The sequence below is a fragment of the Capsella rubella genome, unplaced genomic scaffold (genome assembly GCF_000375325.1).
Source record: "Capsella rubella cultivar Monte Gargano unplaced genomic scaffold, Caprub1_0 scaffold_8, whole genome shotgun sequence".
Taxonomy (NCBI): Eukaryota; Viridiplantae; Streptophyta; class Magnoliopsida; order Brassicales; family Brassicaceae; genus Capsella; species Capsella rubella.
In genome coordinates, this window is record NW_006238916.1 from 7,333,761 (window position 1) to 7,351,926 (window position 18,166).

At 36.4% G+C, this 18,166-nt stretch overlaps 5 protein-coding genes across 9 annotated transcripts; 2 read left to right on the forward strand and 3 right to left on the reverse strand.

The window, feature by feature from the left end:
* Positions 1-1,351: 1,351 nt before the first annotated feature.
* On the forward strand, positions 1,352-3,965 carry LOC17876375. The gene is given in 3 exon segments (XM_023777713.1): positions 1,352-1,519; positions 1,616-2,913; positions 3,005-3,965. Coding segments are annotated over 3 exon segments (2,427 nt in total).
* A 973-nt stretch (positions 3,966-4,938) lies between these two features.
* LOC17877222 (uncharacterized membrane protein YjcL) lies at positions 4,939-7,300 on the reverse strand. Its single transcript, XM_023782794.1, has 6 exons — positions 6,905-7,300; positions 6,488-6,714; positions 6,205-6,315; positions 5,925-6,083; positions 5,425-5,666; positions 4,939-5,351 (listed from the first exon to the last, which is right to left on the reverse strand). Exons 1-6 carry the CDS (start codon positions 7,228-7,230, stop codon positions 5,028-5,030), a joined length of 1,389 nt encoding a protein of 462 aa, XP_023638562.1. The 5' UTR covers positions 7,231-7,300; the 3' UTR covers positions 4,939-5,027.
* Positions 7,301-7,414: 114 nt separating this feature from the next.
* LOC111832047 (probable RNA-binding protein 18) lies at positions 7,415-9,561 on the reverse strand. 3 transcript variants are annotated; one of them, XM_023788254.1, is made up of 5 exons: positions 9,480-9,561; positions 8,549-8,628; positions 8,322-8,395; positions 8,025-8,151; positions 7,415-7,897 (listed from the first exon to the last, which is right to left on the reverse strand). In XM_023788254.1, exons 2-5 carry the CDS (start codon positions 8,549-8,551, stop codon positions 7,619-7,621), a joined length of 483 nt encoding a protein of 160 aa, XP_023644022.1. In that variant the 5' UTR covers positions 8,552-8,628; positions 9,480-9,561; the 3' UTR covers positions 7,415-7,618. The 3 variants fall into 3 exon arrangements, with proteins under 3 accessions (XP_023644022.1, XP_023644027.1, XP_023644034.1); XM_023788259.1 differs by having other exon boundaries at positions 9,497-9,508; XM_023788266.1 differs by lacking the exons at positions 8,322-8,395; positions 8,549-8,628; positions 9,480-9,561 and having other exon boundaries at positions 7,415-7,908; positions 8,025-8,120.
* A 178-nt stretch (positions 9,562-9,739) lies between these two features.
* Positions 9,740-11,813, reverse strand: LOC17874693. The gene is made up of 2 exons (XM_006281947.2): positions 11,606-11,813; positions 9,740-11,064 (listed from the first exon to the last, which is right to left on the reverse strand). The coding sequence occupies exon 2, from the start codon at positions 10,724-10,726 to the stop codon at positions 9,962-9,964; it is 765 nt and encodes a 254-aa protein (XP_006282009.1). The 5' UTR covers positions 10,727-11,064; positions 11,606-11,813; the 3' UTR covers positions 9,740-9,961.
* A 545-nt stretch (positions 11,814-12,358) lies between these two features.
* LOC17875462 (UDP-sugar pyrophosphorylase) lies at positions 12,359-16,759 on the forward strand. Of its 3 annotated transcripts, none has more exons than XM_023788828.1 (18): positions 12,359-12,565; positions 12,867-13,027; positions 13,139-13,243; positions 13,335-13,451; positions 13,556-13,696; positions 13,905-14,004; positions 14,127-14,254; positions 14,348-14,419; positions 14,503-14,567; positions 14,665-14,725; positions 14,819-14,936; positions 15,032-15,156; positions 15,257-15,333; positions 15,493-15,598; positions 15,671-15,730; positions 15,866-15,946; positions 16,123-16,362; positions 16,458-16,759. In XM_023788828.1, the coding sequence occupies exons 2-18, from the start codon at positions 12,947-12,949 to the stop codon at positions 16,623-16,625; spliced, it is 1,845 nt and encodes a 614-aa protein (XP_023644596.1). In that variant the 5' UTR covers positions 12,359-12,565; positions 12,867-12,946; the 3' UTR covers positions 16,626-16,759. The 3 variants fall into 3 exon arrangements, with proteins under 3 accessions (XP_023644596.1, XP_023644593.1, XP_006280151.2); XM_023788825.1 differs by having other exon boundaries at positions 12,880-13,027; XM_006280089.2 differs by lacking the exon at positions 12,359-12,565 and adding an exon at positions 12,697-12,713 and having other exon boundaries at positions 12,880-13,027.
* Positions 16,760-18,166: the final 1,407 nt, after the last annotated feature.

Consider the following 18,166-nt stretch of genomic DNA (forward strand, 5'->3'; position numbering starts at 1 on the left):
TGTCTTATTATGTGATGATATATATATATATATATATATATATATATATATTTGGTTTGTTTGTATATTTTATTAGATATATTTGCTGTATATTGTTGTCATAATAATCAATCTTATACGTACATATATGTGTTATGATAAACATAAAAAATATTGATGAAAAAGACTAAAGATGTGATTTTTCAACAACATTAATTAGAAAATAATATACCGTTAAAATGCCAGGGAATGGATACAAATATTATATTTAAAAAAATATTTGAATCCTAATCTGTAATAACAGTTATGATATTTGGATCCGTTCCCTCGCATTTTAACAATATTTTAAAATCTTAAAATAGTTTGTATGTATTTACCTATAATTACCATAAATTGTGATGGTTATAGAGAAAAAAACATTGCTATTTATATATATATATATAAATTTGATTAATAAAACACACAGTGCTTATATTATATAGTTAATAATAAATTCTAATTTCTTTATATTATAATATATATATATATATAATAATATGGATCAATTTATATCGATAAGATATTTTTATTTATTTTATATTCCAAACCAAAAGCTATTAATTAATAAAATCCAAAATCTTCTTAAAAATTTAACTAAACAAATAATTTCAACTTATGAAGCTGTTTCTGTATTCTATAAATCTCCAATTAAAATGATATTTGTTTTTTATAAAAAAAAACTTAGGGGGTAAAAAATAGAAAACACAAAGAACACCACCACATCCTCATTCCTCATGCCACCAAAAAGTTTTCACTTTCACACGAACGTAAGAGGGTAGTTTAGGTATAAAGAGCATGATAAATACGTGGTAATAGGGCACCTCAAGGTCCTCAACAAAGTTTTCTCTCTATGTCATCCCAAAAAGCAAAGATAGACCAGCGGTTTTAATAATAAAATAAATCGTTTCTCTCTTGAAGAACACGACGACGTTGAGAAGAAGAAGAAGAAGACCTAGCTTCGCCGCCTCTTTGATCGGTCGGTGATATTTTTAGTCTGAAAAGAGAGACCTAGTTTTCGCAATCGATCTCGTTCTTCTGGCTAATCGCCTAAACTTTCTACAGCGCTGGATTTAAAAAATCCGAGAAGAGAGCCATTTGATAATTGCCGGATTAAAGGCTTATAGAGTCTTTAACTTGACTGTCTAGCTATGAACTTTTCCCTACACTGACTCTGTTATCTATACTAGAAGTAGGCAATCTGTTTTGTTTTTTGTGATTTTTTATCTTTCTTTACTAAATGGTTTGCTAATGGACTATCATTGCTTGCAGGTGAGGTGAAGGTTCGTAGGAAAAAAATCAAGTTCTCTGGGAGTGTATGGTAGTGCATTGAAGCATGACAAGCAATGACGGTGTAGAGCTTCCTTGGAAAGTGGTAGCTAAAGGTAGCAGAAGTTCAACAAGGCGTAGCAAGAAACCAGTTGTAAGTGTTGCAGCCTCGGGGATTGAGGCAGAAGACAAGAGTTCAACCGGCTCAGTAGCAGGAAAATCAAAGCCTGAAAAGGTTCCTCTTTTATTTTATTTTTGTTGCCTCTTTCCTGATTTTTTTTAGAATTTTCTGGTCTTTGGTTTTAATTTTGACCATTTCTGTTTATTGCAGCTTGAGGTTTCTGTTCTAGGTCAGCATTCCGCTGAAAGAGTAGAACATGTTCCGATTAAGAAACGGAGATTTATCGTTTTCTCCCCGTCACCTGCTCAATGTGAAGGCTCAGAAAATAAGGCACAAATCAACCATGTTTTGCCTGTTTCGAGATTAAACCCTAAATTGATCTCAGACGTTCAAGATGAAAATCCTGATTGCAGTGGTCATGACTATTCTGGTATCAAAATTCTTGCTGATGCTGCTTGTAGTACGGATTTGAGTTATGATCTTGCACCATCTGTTGACCGTCTGCTTGCTGAGGATTCTGTTGTTCAGCAACAAGATGCCTCAACCATTTCAACTTGTGCTGAAGGTAACGATTCATCAGCTGGAACTGCTAATGTCTTGCATACTGCGGTTGATTCCAGTGATCAGGATCGGCAAAGCAAGAGCGATATTGTAGTGCATCAGAGATATCCTTTAAAAAATTTGTGCAAAGAGTTGGCTGATTTGCAGAACGTAAAGCAGAGCAGAATGACCTCTGGAGGGATGATAGCACCTAAAAAAACAAGTACTACTCTTTTAGATGAATTCTCAGAAAGACCAAAGGCTAATGTTACAACAAGTGAAAGTGAAACTTTAGCACCTGACAGTGGAGCTGTTACGGTGTCAGAGAAATCATTAGCCAAGGAGCCCACTGACAGGAACAAGGATGAAGGCCTTAAAAATGCTATGTTCCACTGGGATTTAAATGAACCTTGTGATGTAGAAGATGAAGCCTATGGGAGAGATGCAGAGGAAGAAATCACAGAGTCTATTGCCCCTAAAGAGAGCGGACCTCTCGATGGAAGTAAGGACAGTATGGGTGGGGTAATTGCATCAGATGAACATACATAGTTATCACCATCTAGGCCTAAGGTTGATACATCTGCTACAAATGACAAGGAGTGCCCATCTAGTTATGACTCCCAGATTGAGGATGGAGAGTTGAGAGAACCATACCCTTGCGAAGAAAATGAGGGTGAAACAGGAGAGTTTGAACAGTTGGATTACGGGTCTGAGCCAGAGGATGAGAGATTCTACTCTATGGATTATGAGAAGGGAATCTTGACAGACAAGAATTTCAGACATGTTAAGTCTGAATCTGGTGATGCACCAAGAAATGGGGAGGCTAACGAAGGAAGTGACATAGAGAAGCAAGTCGTTGTTAACATGAGTGATTCACATCCTAAGAAGGGCTCTTCTTCTCCTACAAGGAGTTTTGCGTCAAAACCATACAAGAAGTTGCCTTCACATGATGCCATCCAGAGGAGAAGGCAAGTTTTACTTTCCCTTTTTCTTTGTGTCAAACTCAAAAACACTATTAATAATTATGTTACTAACTCAGTCAAGGTTCTTTTGTTTCAGGCCTGATAATTATGCAGGGTTGAGTACGGGTCCAGATAGATTTATTGGAAGGGATGACAGGTTAGGGATGTGCACTCCTAGGAGAGGAGGTTATTTTAGTGGTTGGGATTCCAAACGACGCTTCTGCCAACCTAATTACAAAGACAATTCCTATGGTTTCGGACGTCCACGACATAAAAGTATGGCAGATGATCAAGGTATGATGAACGGCTATGATGAATCAGGGTCAGGACCAGATGGTTATGTACGTAGGCAATTCTCAAATGGTGGATACCGAGGTCGGTGTAGGAGATTCCCATATGGTGGGGATCGTAATTTCAAGGGCCGTCACAGTGATACCAACCAGTTTCCTGGTCGGATGCACAACCGAATGAGTGGTAATAGGAGAGATAGAGGTGGCTCTCCGGTTTTCAAAAGAATGCACCACCCTCAATCAGAGTCAAGATCTAGAAGTCGTTCTCCAAACTCGTGGAATGGCATAAATAGGCCAATTCCTCCTCCTCCAGGTGGGTTTAGAGAAGACGAGAGGATGATGGAAAGAGTGAGGTTGCCTTTACAGAAACGGTTTCCTGGAGATCAGGAGATGGGTTACATGTCACCTCCGAGAAACATAATATCGTCGCCAAGGTTCTTTGAAGGGAGGAACAATGATACTGGAGATAATCATAATAGCTTCAGGGAAAGGAAGTTCCGGCCTGAACATAGTTTTGATGTTGGAAATTCTATGAGAAGACCAAATTCTGACAAAAACAACAACAGCAACAACTTTAGACCATTTATTCGGAACATGAGATTTGACGGTGCGGAAGAGAAGACATGTATGAACAGGTTTGAGATGGCTCAGCTAGAGCGGACTCGACGGGCTGAGGCCACAGCAAATGGAGGTGATGATACTCGACGGTTCAAGTTTAATGAAGAACAGGCAGTGGTGGTAGCCAACAACAACAACAATGAGTCATGATAACAGATTAACAGATAACGTAAGAGACAAATTTTGGTTTCTTTCCAATAGAATCTCTCTTATGTATGTTTAGTTTTTGTTTGTTATATTTGTTATCTTAATTTTAAGACATTGGTTTAGGAGTATGAATAAACAAAATGCCATGGCGTCATTTGTTGCTTTAATGACTCTGCTGGTGTTTTTTTTTTTCTCTCTTTAGGAGTTTGCTTTCTCTCTTATTTTTCTTTATAAGTTTTCTCATTTTCTTTCTACAGAGGTTTTAGGATTTTTCTAGGTTTTAAATTAGCTGCTGATTTTTTTTTCTGGAAATAATTTCTATATTTGTAGAAAACCAACAAAATGAAATCAATACCTTTTTTATTTCTTACCATTTTGGTAAGTTGAATTTGAATATGCCAATAACCTTGAGAGACTATGAAAACGAAGAGCAAATGAGATAAAGGCTTGACGATTCCACTAATCTTGAGATGAATTCATTCGAGCTTTACACATCCCTGGGACTTGAACATCACATGAACTTGAGGACTTTAAATTCCAAGGAAAGTGACAATGGTGGACCTACATATTCCGACAAGAACCTCGAAAACTATCAACGAGCTCCATCCATCGCCATCCCAGCAGCAGCTGTTGGTCCACCTTAACTCCCCAAGATGTATGTGCTTATTACACCCCTTATGTTTTGATATCACTTGTTCCCAACACTGCAAAGAACACATGTTTAATACGGTCTTGGAATATTACAAGCACATTCCAACCATATCATCTGGTTCTCTTTGTTTGACATTACAATTCTTTTTCTTCATAAAAACAAAAAAAAATATATATTATGGAATGTATTCACAACCTTGTATTTTGAGTGATTTTATACGATCTCGGATGATTTTGAGTGAATTTAAGAAATGTGTTGTGATTTATTATAACATCCTAAATAAGACCATGAAATTTAAAATTTATGTATTTTTAACTAAAGAAATCCACTAAAATCTCTTTTGAGTCATTAAAAATTCAATCTTTAAATTGTTTTAAATAACACAAATGTTTATCTTAAATTGTACTACCATTTCACATGAACTGGAGAACTTTAACTCCAAATGCATAACCTAGGAAAGTTGCAATGGCGATTCCAAATATTCCTGCCAAGATCCCCGGAACTATCAACGAGTTCCATCCCTTTGCTGTCGCCATTCCAGCTGCAGTCGTGGGTCCTCCGACATTAGCATTTGACGCTAGAAGCAGCAGCCTTAACTCGATGTTTAGCAGCTTTCCTATGCCTAATATCACAGCAAGATGTGTCCCAATTTGTACCAATGCAAACAAGAATATGCTCGGTGCTGTGTTTATCACAGTCCATATGTTTCCGCTTGCACCCACCACTGTGAAGAACACCTGAAAGAAAACTAGTTTGATTAATAACAAGAGGGTTGCAGTGTTCTTGGAAACTCTTATAGTTGTCTAATACCTGCATCAGAATTAGAGCCATGGCTTCTCCAGATGGAGCAAGACGGCCAAACTGGGACGGGAAGACAGTTGCTAAAACAACAACAACTGCGGTTATAGCCGGTAAGCTACCACCCGAAATCCCAAAGTGCTTTGTTAGTAAAGCCCCGACCTTGCATATAGCTAATGACACAGCAATTCCAGTAGCTATCAGTAGCACAGGAATTTTGTTTTGAGTTTCAGAACCTTTGTTCGTCTCTGCGTCTGCCATAGAAGAGCAACATCTATGTCAGAATTCAGAAACAGAATCTAAGAAATGGAATATAAAAGGTCACAACAATTGATTAAAAAACTGGCTAGAATCAACATGAAAAAGGAATGGAACAGAACATTTTCCTCTGGCTATCTAATCCGTTAGAAGCGACTTCCTAACTGAAGATTTAGATAACCTCGATGATCAATTCTTTCCAAAGGACGCGAGACCAAACGGAAACCAGACATCACAGCCATATTCAGACTTACCGGTAGTCGGTGGTGGTACAGCTTCTGCAGGTATTTTGGATCCCAAAGCAAACAATGTCGTGAAATATACAGCGCATATAACATTATCAGCAGCCAGTCCAGCAGCTAATACCGATGGTGTAACTCCGAGAGCATTCGATATAGCTACGTAGTTGACGGCTGGTCATAAAACAATCAACATGCAACATATAAGCCATTATAGAAGGAAGGCAACAAGATAATGGAAGATATAAACCACAGTGCCTCAACGATGTCCAAAGACTTATGGATGTAAAGTTACCTCCACCAATATGCCTTCCCATGAGGGCAGCTGCAATCTTCCAACTATCCGGGCCAAGCGATCTCATTGGCACTAGATAATATGCTAGAGCTGTACCGATAGTTGTGGCAACTGTCATGAAAACAATAAAAATAGCAGAAGCTCAGGCTTTTCGGATAATTTCAGTATCGAAAACTCAAGAGCATAAACATAGAAACAGTGTAAATGTTGAGTAAACTATGAGCCTTTTGCTGCCACAGTACAACCCTTTTTACAAACATAAAACAAGATAGGGACCTTTTACCTGATCCAACCAAAAAGGCTAAGAGAAGCTTTCCAGTAGACTGAACCACTCGGCGCAAATCAGCTCTAAACAACAACAGAGGAACAGCTAACGGAAGCAGGAAATTCAAAACTACAGCGAAAGCAGGAGCTTGGGAAGAAATGATCCCTAGATTGCTAGCTGCAAGCCCAACTAGAGTACTGACCAACGCACCACTCATCGCGGCTCCGACCTTTGTCTTCTCCGACCTGTACAATTAATCACACCACTTGTGATTTCAAACTTCCATCTTCTAAAACTCCCATGGAAACAAAAATTGAAACCTCTCTTTCTAAATTCATGCAAAATTAACTTCACCTAAGAATCAACATGACGTAAATTCAAATTTCCGATTAGATAAACTAACGATCGAAGTTTTGTAAAGAGTGATGATCGTACCAGAGACCAAGAGCCCCAGTAGCGAAGAGAGCAGTCCAAGTTCCCCATTCATCATTTGGAGAAATGAGAGGCGTACTCAACGATCTCACAGTAACCGATCGGATCGGAGAAGTTGTTTCCGGTAACGAATCTGGCGAGAGAAACCGATCGCTGCCGTTACGAAATAGCGACAACGAAGCAGGAGAGAAGCTACGCAGCGAAGAGACTGGTTTAGCCGATAATTCAGGAAGATCATTGCGTGAAACAATGTACCAACGCCGGCGAAGTAATCCTGACGACGGTAACGAGATTCCGGCAACATTCACAAACGACAAGCTCGTCGCCATTTTTTTCGCGTCAGCTTTACAACGAGAAAAGGTGGAATAAAAGAGAGTGAGTGAAGGTTTGCAAAAAAAAAAAAAAAGAGAGTGAGTGATTAGTGAAGTTGTTGACTCATATTAGAGCATGTGCGTCAACTTTGCTTTCTAATAATATAGTTTTAGTCACACCTACATTTAGCCAAACCGAATCTAAAATCAAATTTGTTTCTGATTAAACCAGTAAACCGAAAATTTGACTCAGTTTCGGGTTATGGTATAAATTGCACTAAACCCGGTTCAAATTCTTCCAATTCAATTTGGTTCAAGTTCAACCATCGAAGTGCCAAAAGTATTCAAGAAAACAGTTACAAAAACGTTGAAGATGACCCAAAGTTGTGTGTTTAAACCGATTCTTTTATCTCTTCTGTTTCTTGGGATCTTGTTTCTCATCTTCTTCCAAAGCTTTGAGTTTGTTCTTAATGGCAGCTACTTTTTCGCCTCGGCTCATTTGTCCTGAGCTACTACTACTACTCCCAGTTACAAACCTTGTTCTACTATTTGCTTCTGGTATTGATCTTTTGGAGTGACCATGACCGGAATCTTCTTCAAGATGCTTCTCACTAGCTAGACGTACAACCAAAGGCCTACCACAAGCTAATCTCCCATGCATCTTCTCCTTCGCCAATTCAGCTTCCTGTGTACTCACTTTAGATGTAGAAATCAGGAGATTGCATGGTAAAAATATCAAAACAAACACCACTTTGAAACAACTTCATCTAAGCAAATTAAAAAAAACCAAGAAAGCTTAGATTATTAGTTACCTCTTTACGGTTGAATTGAATGAAAGCATAGCCGCGTGGTTCTCCTTTCTTTGGCCCGCGTGTGTGCCAAAGGAAGTCTTCTGATATTATCTTCCCATATGGAGAAAACATTTTTATCAACGCAGCTCTGTGAAGAAGTGAAACTTGTAAGGTATTGAAACAAAGTTTTGATCTTTGGAATAGAGGTAACAACTAACAACAAGCTCTGTGAAGAAGTGAAACTTGTAAGGTATTGAAACAAAGTTTTGATCTTTGGAATAGAGGTAACAACTAACAACAAGCTCTGAGTGTCCTTACTCGTTTATTCGAAGATCCAGGTTTCCAACATATAATCTGTTCTCGCTTTTTTCATCTAACCAACCACCAGTATCCTGTAGTGTATATGTAAGAAAGATATTTAAAAGATGACAGAAAGTAACAAAAAGACAAGACTAGCAAACAAGATCTGTCATTCCCAAATGAGTTTCAATAGGTTGAAATGTAATAACTGAAGATTAAGAAAATGCTTTAGAGGTTGCAGTTACCATTTGATTGCAGAAACAACAAGAATCAAGAAAGTAATAATCCAAACTCAAGAACTTATAAGAATGTAATCTGCATCCACCTGCAAATAAGCAACTTCAAACATTAGAAACCAAGACTTTTTCCTCTGATATAAGCAAGATCCCCTCTCAAGATCTCAGTGGACTGCAAATGCTCATCATAGGCCAATAACAGCTATCAAACACCAAGACGCGATTTCAAGTCTATTCAAAAGTAATGTGTCACAACTCACAAATAAGGGTTGAAAAGAAACGGCATAAGATCAATACAAAGGAAAAGTAATCAACCAGTCTTACAAAGTACATAGTTACTATATTCTCTTTATCTATATTGCCTTGGCTTAGAGATCCATGAACTTAAAGCCTGGCACTATCAATGGACTCTGCCTCAACAATTTTTCTACCCAACTTCTGTAGCAAAGTGGGCATCTCTATGGTTTCGTGGGGTGATGTTATACGAATGAAGGACTTATCAGCCAACACTTTAAGCCTAACGCTAAGCCTATCTTCGAGCAAGTCTTTCATGTGACTGACGTGCACACCATTGAATAAACAGACAGAATCGTAAGTCTTGATAATCTTTATTAAAATCTTTATAAAGTGGGGTTTCACAAAGATGAGTTCACATGACGAGTTCATCTTCCAACCTTAGATAACCAAGCCTTGTTTAATCGAACACGCACTTTAACTGTTAACATGTCTGTCTATCTTTATTAACAGACAGAATCGTAATCGTAAAGTAATATTCAATCCTAATTTCATCAAAAACAAGCCAAAATCGGTAGTAATCACTAGTTAGTACGCATAGTTCGATTACATCTCGCAACTAAAGGACGCTAGAGTTAAAGCACAGAGAGTTCGTATCCTTCGAAACTAACAGATAAAATAAGTTCTAAAGGATTTAGAGTGTTACCATGGAACGCAACTTACGAAGAGCTAAAGCTTGATCTAGCAGAGAGAAACGCAGACTTCAATCAAAAAGCAGTAGCACCAGGATTTTTTTGGTGGCTGTATGTAAACCAGTAAAATTGTCTATCCGGTTAATTAGGAAACCGAACCGGTGATTTGATTAGAACGCTCCTTTGACTTTTCTAAACGACCTCGTTTCAGTTTCATTCCATCTTTCGAAGCTCTAACCAAATGATGTTGATTCTCGTGAGTAGCTATTGACCATGAAATGAGATGAGAAGATTCAATAAAGTACAACAACAAAAAGAAACAAAAACAAATCATATGAGTCTCACTCACTTCTCTAAAAGATAAAATAGAGATGGAAGTATTTTTCACAGCGTAAGAGACACAAAGGGTGTTTCTTTTTTGCTATGTGGTGAAATAAAAACAGCACACAAACTTTTAATGTTACAAATGCTTTATTCTTTGAGAATATGATATACGTTATCTTCTGAGCATCCCATTGAAGACAATTGCGTCCACATCAGTATTCTCAGAGATTTGTAGTGACGACACTGCTTGAGCAGCAATAAGATCAGCTGATATTCCCATGTTGTTGTTATCCCATCCCCTTGCGAAAGGCTCATATGAGACTAACCAGTTACTACTACTGTCTCTTGGTCTGTGAACCGCATAGCTCGAGCAGCGCTGGTGAGGAAAGAATCTGTTTCTTCCACCACTAGAAAGATTGAATTTGCTAGTATAGTCCCATGGCTTGAAACTTGTTTCTTGGTTCAGCATATTTCGGTATGAGTCATCACAATCTTCGCCAAGTAAGACATGCAGAGCAACAGCCTCTGCGATGGCGGCACCTTCCTCATCCAATCTCTTTTGTTCCTCGAGTTTTTTAAGCTTCTTCTTGGCCAGCTCAACCCTGATGGCTGCAGAAGTAGCACTGGATTTCTCCAGATGTATCGTCTTCTTCTCTGCTTGTTTGATACGCTCCAGTTCGTCTCTCTCCTGCTTCTTTTTTACAGCATCTGATGAATCTTCTTCACCTGCTGCTGCCTCTAGCAGTCCTTCCTTCTTCATTTGCTTCTTCTTCTCTAGCTCAGCCCGGATCGCTGCAGAAGTAGCAATGGCTTTCTCAAGACGTCTCTTTTTCTTCTCAGCTTGTTTAATCCTGTCCACTTCATCTTTTACTTGCTTCTTCTTTGCTTTTCTAACAATCGGCTGAGCTTGTTTGCGTATTGAGCTACTGTTATCCATGATTGCTACAAGTCTTTTCTTTGCCTGGCTTCTGGATACTCTCCAAAGTGAAAGAAAAAAAACTAAAACGTATACATTACTCTTCTTTTCCTTGCTTATTTCCCTTTACTTCTACGATTCTACAAACAGAATAACTGAACTAACACTGAACCAAGGCGCAATGATCTCAGGGACTGCTACACCCACTCAGGTATGTAGGTATACCTCATTTTACGGACAATACAATCCCAAAAAGAAACAACCGGAGATAACAGAAGAGAGACGTTGTAGGAGTTTGCAGACTTATCCTTTGGAAGCATTCGTCCTAATTTCCAACATCCCTTAACTTCTCCCATTTTCTACCAAAGGAAACAGTTATATCAGATTTGAGTTACAGAGGAGAATATCAGAATACGCATCTGACTTCTTAATTAATGAAAGCTGCACAACCTCACATATGCAAAACATACAAGAACAAAGCATTTTATCACAACCGGGAAGTTACTCAACTGAATCATAAAAATAACATAAGGTTACCTAAGTTGATCTATCAATATAATGGCACTAGGGACCTAGAAGAGACTGTGATTCAAAAGAACTAACACTCGTCAACAAAACCATACCCTTATTGTAACAATGAGTAAATAATTCTACAGGATTCAATATGGCTCAATCTTATGCAAATAGGCTGAAACTACGGCTAATCAATCTATAATTCCCAGATCTGTTCCAGAAACTAATCATATACCAAAATCAAACCAAACACGACTTCAATTACAGAGATCACAACAACCTACGCCAAACAAGGGTTCGAATAGCGCCTCGAATTGAATTGATCTATTGAAACTGAACAAATTTTAAAACGGAAACAAAATAATAGAAATGGAATCAGATCCTAACCTTGACAAAATGGCATAGAAACAGACTAACACGAAGAACACCTCCGGAGATTTATAGAGAGACCAAATCCAGGACGTAAAGCCGCTATTTCGATACACAGACAGGTAGAGAGATAAATAAAGCAACCCAGACAAAACAATACAGAGACGAGACGAGACGAGACGAGAGAAAGAAGATTTTTATTTCGTGCTTCTGTCCTTTAAAAATACTGAAAGGAGAAAGAAGCTGACGAAGAAAAGAGTACAAAAGACCGCAGCCCATATGGTATTTATTATCTAACCAATTAAAAAGTGACACGTAACGAATGATGTGTAGAGGCAGTTCTAGAATAATCAGACTTATTTTGTCAGTGGAAGTTTTCGATTGGGACTTTGGTTACTAACTTGGGGCGGTGCAAGTGCAACTTTTGTCTGATGACCACGTGGCTTATATTCACTTTTGTTTAACGGCTGAGATTGGATCTTTTAGAGAAAAGGACCAAATTGCTTACGATCTGTCAAATAATAGAAAAGCTGTGGGCTTTATATGGGCTAAGCTTTAGTTTTGATCATAATTGTAAATGGGCTTTCAACGAGCTCCAAGTTCGTTATCCACACACAAAAAAAAATATAATTTCAGAATTATTTATAAATCTTAAAAATACATCGCTTAAAAAGTGTGTCGAATATTATTATTTTGTTCGTTTGGTGAAACGGATCCCTCGTAAAAGGTTTCGTTTCGTGATTCACTTTCCAGTTTTATCTCAAACTCTCTCTATCTCTCTCACCTTTAGCTTCTGTCGTCTTCTCCAATCTCCCAAATCTCAAATTCTGATTATTATTTTTTATTTTTATTTTCCACAAAACAAAACACATAAACAGGTTCGGTCTTCTTCAATTTTCACCGACACTGTGACACAGACCCGTCTACTTCTCTTCTCTCCCTTCTTTAATTTTCTCAGTCGTCGAATAAGCTTTTAAGGTAACACCGCTAAACGATCTACTCAATTTTTTAAAAATCTCTTCTCGTCGCATTTTGCTTATACTCGCTGTTGTGTTCTTATGAATCGAGATCGGAGTATATCTACCATTCCCCTAATTGCATATTTTCTTCGCCAGATTTGTTCTCTGTTCGTGTTTCTCTTGATCGCCACGAAAGTTTTAGATTACTGATTGTGATTGTTGCGTTTTTTTTTTCTTCTTCTTTTTTTTTCTAATAATTTGTATGCGATGTTCTGAAAATATTGTTTGATCCGTTTGTGAATTATACTAAAACTCATCAGTTTTATCACACAGCTGGAATCTGCAGTTCCATTTCACGCTCGTCTTCTCTTCCATCGTTTTCTTTGTTAAGAGCCTTTCCATGGCTTCTACGGTTGATTCCAATTTCTTCTCATCCGTCCCTGCTCTTCAGAGTAACCTTGGAGTTTTGTCTCCTGATCAGGTTTTAACCTCTGCATTTGTCATTTGTTTGAGTTGGGATGATAATGATCCTGCTTCTCCTTGGTTAATTCATTCTGTTTCTTACTCTGCTTTTTTTTTTTTTTTGTGGCAGATTGAATTGGCAAAGATCTTATTGGAAAATGGTCAGAGTCATCTCTTCCAACAGTGGCCTGAACTCGGTGTTGATGACAAAGAGAAGCTAGGTTTTTTCGAGCAGGTGTTTGTTTATGTTTTTTCTTACCATGACATCTCAATGTTTTGATGAATGGACATAGTAACAAGATTTGATATCGTTTTGGAATAATTAGATTGCTCGCTTAAATTCAAGCTATCCTGGAGGTTTAGCAGCGTATATTAAGACTGCGAAAGAGCTTCTTGCTGATTCGAAAGTAGGGAAGAACCCATATGATGGTTTCTCTCCTTCTGTAAGTAGTACCATAACTCTTCTTTTTGTTATGACTTTCTAAAGTTTTATTGCGTGTTTTGTCTCTGTTATCTTTTTAACAAAAGGTTTATGTGGTCTTTGAAGGTTCCTTCAGGAGAAAATCTTACTTTTGGTAATGACAACTTCATCGAAATGGAGAAAAGAGGTGTTGTTGAAGCTAGGAATGCTGCTTTTGTTCTTGTTGCTGGTGGTCTTGGCGAGCGTCTTGGTTACAATGGAATCAAGGTAAATAGTTAATATATAAGGTTTGAAAGGACTGCTTGAACAACTTATCCAGTCAAGTAGTAGATGGTGTTTGTAAAAAAATGATTTATTAGTCCTGTATCTCTGTAATATACAATGCTTTCCATCAGTTTTGCAATGTGGCAGAGAGACTTATGTAATTGAGGAACATGAACATTTACCTGCCAGACATATTTGAATCTTTTCTTAGGTGGCACTTCCAAGGGAGACAACTACAGGGACATGCTTCTTGCAGCACTATGTTGAATCTATACTGGCTCTTCAAGAAGCTAGCAACAAGATCGCTTCTGGTATGTTTCCTTTATTTTTCCACAAAATGACATATCCTTATTCCTCCCTACTAGATATCTGACATCTTACAAAGAACGTAAGTGAGAATAAGTACTTTTTCACATTTACTTACATTTTGCAGATGGAAGTCAGAGAGACATTCCTTTCATTATTATGACATCTGATGATACGCATGCACGTACATTGGAGCTATTAGAGTCAAACTCTTACTTTGGGATGAACGCTAGTCAAGTACACCTTCTAAAACAGGTATATGATTAACACTGAAGGACTTGTATAAGAGTTTGTTAACACGTAATATGGTTTGAGCAGCAGAGCACTATTGACTATTTTTTTTTCTAGGAAAAAGTTGCATGTCTTGATGATAATGATGCCAGGCTTGCATTAGACCCTCACAACAAATACAGGATCCAGGTACATGTCTCTAAAGTTAACTTTTTCAAAAAAGCTAATACAATTTTCTGCAGGCTAATTGTTCTTTTCTTGTGTATTCGTAGACGAAACCTCATGGACATGGCGATGTACATTCACTTCTCTATTCCAGTGGCCTTCTTCATAAATGGTAGTTCATCTATAGATATATTTTAAAGTGAATTACTTACATATGACATTTTGTAAGTTTTTTTGCCTATAACACTTTTTATTTGTTGAAATTTCAGGCTTGACGCTGGTTTAAAATGGGTTTTGTTTTTCCAAGACACAAATGGACTTCTCTTCAATGTCAGTATCAGCTTTCTCCACTCTTGTGTGTTAAGAAATTCACACAATTCTGGTTGAAAATTCACTATTCCTTATTTTGCTTCCTTGGTCCAGGCAATTCCAGCTTCTTTGGGAGTGAGTGCTACCAAAAAGTATCATGTTAACTCTCTTGCTGTTCCCCGCAAAGCGAAAGAAGCCATCGGAGGAATTACTAAACTTACACACGCTGATGGTAACTTTAGTGAATAGTATATATACATTTGTTGAATGACACTACTCATTTTTTTTCATTTGATAATCGAGAGTATGGATTTAAATGGTTTCCAGGTAGATCTATGGTGATCAATGTGGAATACAATCAGCTTGATCCTCTACTTAGAGCAACTGGATTCCCTGATGGGGACGTTAATTGTGAGACAGGCTTTTCCCCTTTCCCGGGAAATATTAATCAAGTGAGTTGTTTTGTCATCTACTCAATAATCACAGATTTGTCTCTGATTTAGACAGATTTGAAAGACTCTTGATGTTTTTGTTTATGTTTTCTAAATGCAGTTGATTCTGGAACTTGGTTCTTACAAAGAGGAGTTGCAAAAAACTGAAGGGGCCATCAAAGAGTTTGTTAATCCAAAGTAATTCTTCTCTTCTCTCCCTTTGATTCGTCTTTCCTTATTGATCCTCTGCTTGAATATATCACTGTCCTTATGTAATCTCATTGGAGTGTAATGATTATTATTACTAGTTTTAGTCAGAAACATTCTTTTGACATCTACATTTTGTATTATGTATAGATACAAGGATAGCACCAAAACAGCATTTAAGTCTTCAACTCGTTTAGAGTGCATGATGCAAGATTATCCAAAGACATTGCCTCCAACTGCACGAGTTGGATTCACGGTAATTGCTATTTGTAGAGTAAAACAGTACTTTAATTATGCATGCTTGTTGTGACAATGTTTCTTCATGTAGGTGATGGATATATGGCTTGCTTATGCACCTGTCAAGAATAATCCTGAAGACGCTGCTAAGGTAAATACTTAATGAAGAGAGCAAATAATGATTAATAAAGATAACATTTTAAAAAATGGATCCGAAAAAGGCATATCAGTCCTTGTGCTAATCAACTCGTTCTCCTATCTTTTTCTGCTTCCTATCTGACTAAAGGTACCAAAGGGAAATCCATATCACAGTGCAACTTCTGGAGAAATGGCGATTTATCGTGCAAACAGCTTAATTCTTCAAAAGGTAACAATTAGTTGTATCACTCAATTTTTCACATATGCTTCTGAAGCGTCCAATCTGTTTCTGTATATCCTTAAGTAAACCTGTTCGAGTCAAACAATTCTAAGTAGTCTTCTCCATGATGGTTTATAAGTCTCTAAAGCAACATCTCTTGTTCTTTGGTTTTACGAATTCCCTAGGCTGGTGTCAAAGTAGAAGAGCCTGTGAAGCAGGTCTTGAACGGGCAAGAGGTTGAAGTATGGTCACGTATCACATGGAAACCAAAATGGGGAATGATCTTCTCTGATATCAAAAAGAAAGTCAGCGGGAACTGCGAGGTCTCTCAGAGATCCACTATGGCTATTAAGGGTCGTAATGTATTCATTGAAGATCTCTCCTTGGACGGTGCTGTTATAGTAGATTCCATTGATGATGCAGAGGTATGTAATGAGTTCTTGAAAAGCATCATACTCCATTTATGATCTCTTTTTATTTATTATTACAAGATCACTTTATGTGACATTTGTGGAAACAGGTGAAACTGGGAGGTTCGATAAAGAACAATGGTTGGACCATGGAGACAGTAGATTACAAGGACACATCAGTTCCGGAAGAAATAAGAATTAGAGGTTTCAGATTCAACAAAGTGGAGCAGCTTGAGAAGAAGTTCACTCAACCTGGAAAATTTTCTGTGGAAGATTGAATTTATCTTATGTGACACATTTCAATTGGCAATATATGATCATTTAGCAAATTAGGTTTTTTTTTTCTTGGTTTTCTACATGCCAAATGTAACATTTGTTGTCCTTATGATGGAGCTTAATTCTTTCTTTCTTATTTTCTTTGTTTATCAACAAACACCCGAATATTATGTTTTTATAAATGACAATTTTTATTCAATAAAATTTAAATATAAGGAAAACATCAGAAAAAAAAGCATACAACAAAGCCAAGTATACAAATAAAGCTAAGTGTAGTATATGTTATTTTCTATGAATGGAGTGGACATATGCGACTCAAAACTATCATCACCTCACTTTGGCCAACATGAGTGGTCTGAAGGTGTGTCATAGACTTGAAAGCTTACCGAACTTGCAAACAGAAAAGGCAAAGAAAAAGAGTAGTAATCATAGACTTTTTATCTCCTCTTTAAATGTCATTATCTAATCATGCTTTCAACGCGACATCGTCCTAGTGCTGATAATATCATTTAGAATAAACATCATAGATTCATGGTTTCTCACTTTAATATTTAGTTCATATAAGTTATATATTTAGGCACATAGATAAAATATATATTTACAAAGATACAGTAAAACCTCTATAAATTAATACTCTATAAATTAATAAACACTATAAATTAATAAATTTTGTTAGTCCCAAGTCGGGCCAATGTAAAAATTAACCAAATTCAATAAGATAATAAGATAATAAGTTTTTTTGAAATCCCTATGTAAATATAGTCCCAATAATATCATAAATTAATAATCACTATGTATGTATATATATATATATATATATATATATGTGATATAAGTAGTTATGTTGAAATAGTTATGTTAAAATATGCTTTTAGTTTTTTTCTAAAAATGAATTTCTCCTAGACCTCATCTCTGTTAAAAAAATTATATTATATTTTTAAACTATAATCTTATAATATATTCCATAACATCATAAAATAAACAAAAAATTTCTAATGTTTTCTATTTATAAATATGCATCATATTCATTTTTGTTTGTTTTATAGGATGGTAAAAGATAACAGTTGAGGTACTAATCATAAATTTGAATAATTTGAATTTATGTATGTACTTTGTATTTTTTTTTTGTCATCATGTATGTACTTTGTATAGATAGAAATTTATTTATAATATTCTGAATTCATTTTTATTTTTTTATAAATATAGAATTCAATTCTAAACTATAAAAATTTATATAATCTTAAAAACTATTCTTGTTTTGTAAAATTGTCCCAATTTATAATTTCAAAAAACGTTAAAAGTGAAAATACCACTATAAATTAATAATTATTAATTTACACTATAAAATAATAAATATTAATTTATAGATAAATTAATATCACTATAAATTAATAAAATTCTAAGGTCCCAACATTATTAATTTATAGAGCTTTTACTGTATATTGATTTAGCCCGGTTCTTCTCTTCTACTTCAATTTTATATATGTACTAAAAAAATTATTAGTCTCTTGATAAAATATATATTGACATTTAAATTTTTTTT

What these genes read in the sequence shown, in the direction of transcription:
- LOC17874693 (XM_006281947.2), bottom strand. Translation starts at nt 10,726, where the DNA reads ATGGATAACAGTAGCTCAATACGCAAACAAGCTCAGCCGATTGTTAGA.
- LOC17875462 (XM_023788828.1), top strand. Translation starts at nt 12,947, where the DNA reads ATGGCTTCTACGGTTGATTCCAATTTCTTCTCATCCGTCCCTGCTCTT. An exon ending in ATGATGGTTTCTCTCCTTCT is followed by an intron (nt 13,452 to 13,555) that starts GTAAGTAGTACC and finishes TGGTCTTTGAAG; the next exon opens with GTTCCTTCAGGAGAAAATCT. An exon ending in TAGCAACAAGATCGCTTCTG is followed by an intron (nt 14,005 to 14,126) that starts GTATGTTTCCTT and finishes TACATTTTGCAG; the next exon opens with ATGGAAGTCAGAGAGACATT.
- LOC17877222 (XM_023782794.1), bottom strand. Translation starts at nt 7,230, where the DNA reads ATGGCGACGAGCTTGTCGTTTGTGAATGTTGCCGGAATCTCGTTACCG. An exon ending in ACTGGGGCTCTTGGTCTCTG is followed by an intron (nt 6,715 to 6,904) that starts GTACGATCATCA and finishes TTAATTGTACAG; the next exon opens with GTCGGAGAAGACAAAGGTCG. An exon ending in AGCCTTTTTGGTTGGATCAG is followed by an intron (nt 6,316 to 6,487) that starts GTAAAAGGTCCC and finishes TTTTCATGACAG; the next exon opens with TTGCCACAACTATCGGTACA.
- LOC111832047 (XM_023788254.1), bottom strand. An exon ending in CTGGATCTTCGAATAAACGA is followed by an intron (nt 8,152 to 8,321) that starts GTAAGGACACTC and finishes ACTTCTTCACAG; the next exon opens with AGCTGCGTTGATAAAAATGT. An exon ending in TTCAATTCAACCGTAAAGAG is followed by an intron (nt 7,898 to 8,024) that starts GTAACTAATAAT and finishes GTGAGTACACAG; the next exon opens with GAAGCTGAATTGGCGAAGGA.